General features: G+C 55.5%; 1 protein-coding gene across 1 annotated transcript in view; it reads left to right on the plus strand.

Annotated features, from left to right (window-relative positions):
- Positions 1-7,181, plus strand: part of LOC144676052 (myocyte-specific enhancer factor 2D homolog) — a 69,530-nt gene that overhangs the window by 42,960 nt on the left and 19,389 nt on the right. The window contains exons 2-4 of the mRNA XM_078536571.1: positions 478-615; positions 1,997-2,216; positions 3,207-3,263. Coding sequence (XP_078392697.1) covers positions 478-615; positions 1,997-2,216; positions 3,207-3,263 — 415 coding nt within the window. The remainder of the gene's footprint in view (positions 1-477; positions 616-1,996; positions 2,217-3,206; positions 3,264-7,181) is intronic.

Genomic DNA, 7,181 nt, shown 5'->3' on the forward strand with positions numbered 1-7,181 from the left:
GCCTGGGCAGCAGTACCAGTGTTGCCGCACCCTTAACGGAAACGATAAAAGAGCGCCTTGCGTAGGTAACCCAGCTGGCGCTTGGGCGCAGTACTGAGGGAGGGCCGCACTGCCGGAGGTGCCAATCCTGCGGGTGAAATGTTGAACCGAGGTCCCCTCCAGCCTCTTGGCTGGCTATCGAAGATCTCATTTGGAAGGAGAGGAGGGGGGCTGTTGCCCCCAGTGTCCAGGCCAACATTCCTCCCTCAACTTACGCGGCCTGCAGCAAACTAACTCATTGCTCTTTGTGGGAGCTTGCTGTGCACAAATTGGCTGCCGGATTGCCTGCATTATCACAGCGGCTACACTTTACAAGTACACGATTGGCTGTGAAGGTGGGGACAGGCGCCACGTAGTTTCAGATCCTTCCATTCAGAGCCGGGATTCACGGCGTGTGGAGGCAGGATTGTCGGTAACGTTTTCCCATCTCTGCCGTAGACTCTGAAGAAGAAGGGATTTAACGGCTGTGACAGTCCGGAGCCAGATGTGGACGACCCCATTGAACAGAGTCCCTTTGCGGAAGACAAGTATCGGAAAGTTAGCGAGGATATCGATGTCTTATTCAAAAGATACGGGGTGAGTATCACCCTCTCACTATAACATGAACACCAGCCCTTCTGTCAGAGTCTGGGCGTCAAACACAGGAACAGGAAGAGGCCATTCTGCCCCTCTCGAGCCTGTTACACAGGAACAGGAGGAGGCCATTCAGCCCCTCTCGAGCCTGTTACACAGGAACAGGAGGATGCCATTCAGCCCCCTTGAGCCTGTTACACAGGAGCATGCAGTCCAATATCTGTCTCCCCCAGTCCGATGTCCCACTCCCCCCATTCCAATATCCCTCTCCCCCCGTTCCGATACCCCTCTCCCCCCGTTCCGATACCCCTCTCCCCCCGTTCCGATACCCCTCTCCCCCCGTTCCAATACCCCTCTCCCCCCGTTCCGATACCCCTCTCCCCCCAGTCCGATATCCCTCTCCCCCCAGTCCAATATCCCTCTCCCCCCAGTCCGACATCCCTCTCCCCCCAGTCCGATATCCCTCTCCCCCCAGTCCGATATCCCTCTCCTGCCCAGTCCGATATCCCTCTCCCCCCAGTCCGATATCCCTATCCCCCCAGTCCGATATCCCTCTCCTGCCCAGTCTGATATCCCTCTCCCCCCCAGTCCGATGTCCTTCTTCCCCCCAGTCCGATGTCCCTCTTCCCCCCAGTCCGATGTCCCTCTTCCCCCCAGTCCGATGTCCTTCTCCCCCCAGTCCGATGTCCCACTCCCCCCAGTCCAATGTCCCACTCCCCCCAGTCCAATGTCCCACTCCCTCCCGCCCAGTCCAATATCTCACTCCCCCCAGTCTGGTATCCCACTCCCCACCCACCCCAGTCTGGTATTCCCTCCCCACAACTCCAGTATCTCACCCCCACTCCCACTGCCCCCAGTCTGGTACCCCCACTCCCCCCCAGTCTGACACCCTGACATGGTAGAATATTCCTAGTGTTTATTGCAAGTTGCAGAACGATGTGTTTTGAATGTGACCTGTTTCCGATTCCCTCTCCTCAGCCGCCGGGGTGTTTGTCAGGCCCTAGCGGAGACTGACCGACTGACTGACTGACCAGGATTTTTAATCAATGTTCATCTCTCCTGAAAAGGCCCCGTCCATAACCAACCCCTCTGGACCGGGCAGCTCGAGTGCCCGAAACCTCCGCTCAGAGTTCACCCAGGGCAAATCTCGCTCACCCGAAAACCCGCAGTCCGTCTCTTGTCACCCCTGGTTCAGTTGGCAGGGTCGGGGGTGGGGGGCAGAGGTTGTTGGGGAGTTGTGGGTGTGGGGGAGAGGCGTCAATCTCTCCCCCCACTCTCAGCCGTCCCGACATCTTGCCCCCACGCGGCGTCTCCCGGTTGGTTTCACCGCCTTCTCTTCTTCTCTTTCACCCTCTCTCCCCCCCCACCCCCACCCCTGCTGCAGTCCACCATGCCGTCGGCCAATTTCACCATGCCCGTGACCATCTCGGTTGGCAACCAGAACTCGCTGTCCTACAGCAACCCCGGCTCGTCGCTGGTGAGCCCGTCGCTGGTCACCACCTCCCTGACCGACTCCAGCCTCCTGAGCCCGCAGCAGCCGGTGATGAGAAGGAACGCCATCTCGCCGGGCATCCCCTCCAGGCCGCCCAGCTCCGGAAACCCAGGTACGCTCGACCCTTCCCCTGCCCTCCTCCGCTGGCAGCATTGCCCGGCTGTACCCTCGGACCCGACGATCGGGAGGTTGCACGGCTGGAGGAGGAGAGCCGGGATTGATTCTGGCTGTGGGGCAGGCCGTTTATTTTTTGTCTTCGTTCACGGGATGCGGGCGTTGCTGGCTAGATCGCTATTTATTGCCCGTCCCCGGTTGCCCCCCTTGAGAAGGTGGTGGTGGGTGAGCTGCCATCTTGAGCCGCTGCAGTCCCTGTGGTGTAGGTACACCCACTGTGCTGTTAGGGAGGGAGTTCCAGGATTTTGACCCAGCGACAGTGAAGGAACGGCCGATATATTTCCAAGTCAGGATGGTGAGTGACTTGGAGGGGAACCTCCAGGTGGTGGTGTTTCCATCTATCTGCTGCCCTTGTCCTTCTAGATGGTAGAGGTCGTGGGTTTGGAAGGTGCTGTCGAAGGAGCCTTGGTGAGTTGCTGCAGTGCATCTTGTAGATGGTACACACGCTGCTGCTACTGTGCGTCGGTGGTGGAGGGAGTGAATGTTTGTGGATGGGGTGCCAATCAAGCGGGGCTGCTTTGTCCTGGATGGTGTTGAGCTTCTTGAGTGTTTGGGAGCTGCACTCATCCAGGCAAGTGGGGAGTATTCCATCCCACTCCTGACTTGCGCCTTGTAGATGGTGGACAGGCTTTGGGGAGTCAGGAGGTGAGTTACTCGCCACAGGATTCCCAGCCTCTGACCTGCTCTTGCAGCCACAGTATTTATATGGCTGGGTCCAGTTCAGTTTCTGGTCAAGGGTAACCCCCAGGATGTTGATAGTGGGGGGGGATTCACCTCTGGCGAAGTGGGGGCTGGTTTGGAGGTGGGGAGGGTACAGCAGCGAGGGGTCAGATAGATTTGCAAGGGCCGTGATGTGTTCCCCTCAATGTACTAGGCTTTTTTTTCTTTCCGCAGCACTAACTCTGCTAATGGTCCTTTAATCCTCCAGGTGCACTCATAGGAAATGAACTCCCCACCTCGAATGGAGGATGTCCCAGTCCTGTAGGTGAGCCGTGAGTCTGACCGGCGTGGGTATCAGTAGGTCGGCTTGTGTTCCCCCGCGCGTCGAGGATTAAGGAGTGATCCAATCGAGGGGTTTAAGAGGATTAAAGGTTTCGATGGGGTCGATAGAGAGAAACCATTTCCTCTTGGGGGCGGAGGGGTGGGGTGAGGGGTGTTGGGCTGGGTGGGGTGGGGATGGAGGCGGGGGGGAGCGCAGAACCTTAAACTGAGAGCCAGGCTGTTCTGGGGTGATGTCAGGAATTCACACACACACAGGGGAGCGGGAATCTGGAACTCTCTCCCCCCCACCCCCCCCCTCAGAAGAGCTGTCCAGCCCGGGGGTCCTCAATTGGAAATGTCAGAACTGAGGTGGATTGGTTTTTGTTGGCTGAGGGAATTAAGGAGTTAGGGAACCAAGGTGGGTAGATGGAGATTAGATACTGAACAGGCATGCTCTAATTGAATGATGGAACAGGCTTGAGGGGCTGAATGGCCTCTTTCTGTTCCAATGCACCTACACTGTGCCATTAACATAGGAAAATGTCTCGAGCTACATAAGGAAATATTAGGGACAGTCAGAGTCCAGTCACAGTAGCTCAGTCAGAGAGGTCGGTTTTAAGGAGCATCTTAAAGGAGGAGAGAGGGAGAGGCAGAGAGAGAGACAGGCAGTTGGAGGAAGAGAGAGAGAGGCAGAGAGAGAGAGAGAGAGAGAGGCAGGTGGAGGAAGAGAGAGAGAGGCAGAGAGAGAGAGAGGCAGAGAGAGAGAGAGGCAGAGAGAGAGAGAGGCAGAGAGAGAGAGAGGCAGAGAGAGAGAGAGGCAGAGAGAGAGAGAGGCAGAGAGAGAGAGGCAGAGAGAGAGAGGCAGGTGGAGGAAGAGAGAGAGAGAGGCAGAGAGAGAGAGAGAGAGAGGCAGAGAGAGAGAGAGAGGCAGAGAGAGAGAGAGAGGCAGAGAGAGAGAGAGAGGCAGAGAGAGAGAGAGAGAGAGACAGAGAGAGAGAGAGAGGCAGAGAGAGAGAGAGAGGCAGAGAGAGAGAGAGAGGCAGAGAGAGAGAGAGAGGCAGAGAGAGAGAACGAGGCAGAGAGAGAACGAGGCAGAGAGAGAACGAGGCAGAGAGAGAGAGAGGCAGAGAGAGAGAGAGGCAGAGAGAGAGAGAGAGAGAGAGAGGCAGAGAGAGAGAGAGAGAGAGGCAGAGAGAGAGAGAGAGAGAGAGGCAGAGAGAGGGAGAGAGGCAGAGAGAGAGAGAGGCAGAGAGAGCGAGAGAGAGAGGTTTAGGGAGGGAATCCCAGGCAGCTGAAGGCACGGCCGCCAATGGTGGAGCGATGGGAATCGGGGGATGCGCAAGAGGCTGGAATTGGAGGAGTGTGGAGCAGCTTGTGGGTTACTGAATGAGCTGGATGGAATATTCAGTGGGTCAGGGCTTTAGGAGCTGGGATTTAATACAGACAATTACACTGGAAGATAACATTGGGAGTTTGCGTAATGAACCATGCTGAAGCTGGGGAGAGAAGTTTCAGCCTTAACTGGGGTATTGTGTCCATTTCCGGGCATCACACTGTCAGATGGATGTGAAGGCTTTAGAGAGGGTGCAGAAAAAATTCACCAGAATGGTTCCAGGGATGAGGAACTTCAGTTCCGTCGATCGATTGGAGAGACTGGGGCTGTTCTCCTTGGAGAAGAGGAAGCTGAGAGGAGACTTGATAGAGGTGTTCAGAATCATGAGGGGTCCGGATAGAGCGGACGGGGAGGGAAACTGTTCCCAATGGCGGGAGGATTGAGAACCAGAGGGCACAGATTTAAGGTAATATGGCAAAGGAAGCAACGGTGACATGAGGATAAACTCCTTTCACGCAGTGAGTGGCTAGGGTCGGGAATGAGTGAGTGTGGGGTGGAGGCAGGTTCAATCGAGGATTTCAAAAGGGATTTTGATCATTACCTGAAAAGGAAACATTTTCAGGGCTAGAGGGAAAAGGCAGGGGAGTGGGACCAGGTGATTTGCTGCTGCAGAGAGCCAGCATGGACTCAATGGGCCAAATGGCCTCCTTCTGTGCTGTAACCATTCAATGAGACAGGAGAGAGACGAAGGAGTGATGCTGTTTGACTCTCTGTTGACTGCTCCCAGTCAATGCCTTCAGCGATCAATAAAGAGAACAGAATGTTGGACATTAGTGGAGAGGAAAAGAAAGCAAAACTAAAGACTTGTATTTACAATGGGCAGATTTCACAACAGCAGGATGTGCGTGTATGTGCGAGAGTGCGCATGTGTGTGTGTGTGTGAGTGAGAGAGTGCGAGTGTGTGTGTGAGTACGTGTGTGTGTGCGAGAGTGTGTGTGAGCGAGAGCGCGTGTGTGTGATCGATAGCGTGTGTGTGTGCGAGAGTGCGTGTGTGTGCGAGAGTGTGTGTGAGCGAGAGCGCGTGTGTGTGAGCGATAGCGTGTGAGTGTGCGAGAGTACGTGTGTGTGTGCGAGAGTGCGTGTGAGTGTGCGAGAGTGTGTGTGAGCGAGAGCGCGTGTGTGTGAGCGATAGCGCGTGTGTGTGCGAGAGTGCGTGTGTGTGTGCAAGAGTACGTGTGTGTGTGCGAGAGCGCGCGTGTGTGTGTGCAAGAGCGCGTGTGTGTGTGCGAGAGTACGTGAGTGTGTGCAAGAGTACGTGTGTGTGTGCGAGAGCGCGTGTGTGTGTGTGTGCAAGAGCGCGTGTGTGGGAGAGAGTACGTGTGTGTGTGCGAGAGTACGTGTGTGTGTGCGAGAGTACGTGTGTGTGTGCGAGAGTGCGTGTGTGTGCGAGAGTGCGTGTGTGTGCGAGAGTGCGTGTGAGTGTGCGAGAGTGCGTGTGAGCGAGAGCGCGTGTGTGTGAGCGATAGCGTGTGTGTGTGCGAGAGTGCGTGTGTGTGCAAGAGTACGTGTGTGTGTGCGAGAGCGCGCGTGTGTGTGTGCAAGAGCGCGTATGTGTGTGTGCGAGAGCGCGCGTGTGGGGGAGAGAGTGCATGTGTGTGAGAGAGAGAGAGTGTGCGTGTCTACCCTGCATGCAAGTGCATTCCTGTGTTTGTGTGCAAGTGCCTGCGTTTTTCTGTGTTTGTTTGTGTGAGTACATGCATGAGTGTGTGTGTACATGAAGTGTGTGTGCATGTGCATGTGTGCGTGCGACTATGAATCTGTGTGCTCGCATGTGAAGGTGCTTGTGCGTGTATGAAGGTGTGTGTGCCTGTGTATGAGTACGCATGTATGTGTGTGCGTGTGTCTGAAGGTTTGTTTGTGTGTGCATGTATGAAGGGGTGTGTGGGTGCATGTATGAAAGGGTTTGTATTTGTGCATGTCTGTGAAGGTGTTTGTGTATGTATAAAGGTGTGTGCATGTGCATGTACACATGTGTGTATATGTGTGTGTGCGTATGAAGGTGTGTGTGCGCTTGCTGTGCGCACATGTGCGGCTATGAAGGTGTGTACATGAGCGTGTATGTGTGCGTGTATGAGGGTGTGTACATGAGCGTATATGTGTGCGTGTATGAAGGTGTGCACATGAGCGTGTGTGTGTGCGTGTATGAGGGTGTGCACATGAGCGTGCGTGTATGAAGGTGTGCACATGAGCGTGTGTGTGTGCGTGTATGAGGGTGTGCACATGAGCGTGTGTGTGTGTGTGTGTGTATGAGGGTGTGCACATGAGCGTGTGTGTGTGCGTGTATGAGGGTGTGCACATGAGCGTGTGTGTGTGCGTGTATGAAGGTGTGCACATGAGCGTGTGCGTGTATGAGGGTGTGCATATGAGCGTGTGTGTGTGCGTGTATGAGGGTGTGCACATGAGCGTGCGTGTGTGCGTGTATGAAGGTGTGCACATGAGCGTGTGTGTGTGCGTGTATGAGGGTGTGCACATGAGCGTGTGTGTGTGTGCGTGTATGAGGGTGTGCACATGAGCGTGTGTGTGTGCATG

The sequence above is a fragment of the Cetorhinus maximus genome, unplaced genomic scaffold (genome assembly GCF_964194155.1).
Source record: "Cetorhinus maximus unplaced genomic scaffold, sCetMax3.hap1.1 HAP1_SCAFFOLD_1324, whole genome shotgun sequence".
NCBI classification, from domain to species: Eukaryota; Metazoa; Chordata; class Chondrichthyes; order Lamniformes; family Cetorhinidae; genus Cetorhinus; species Cetorhinus maximus.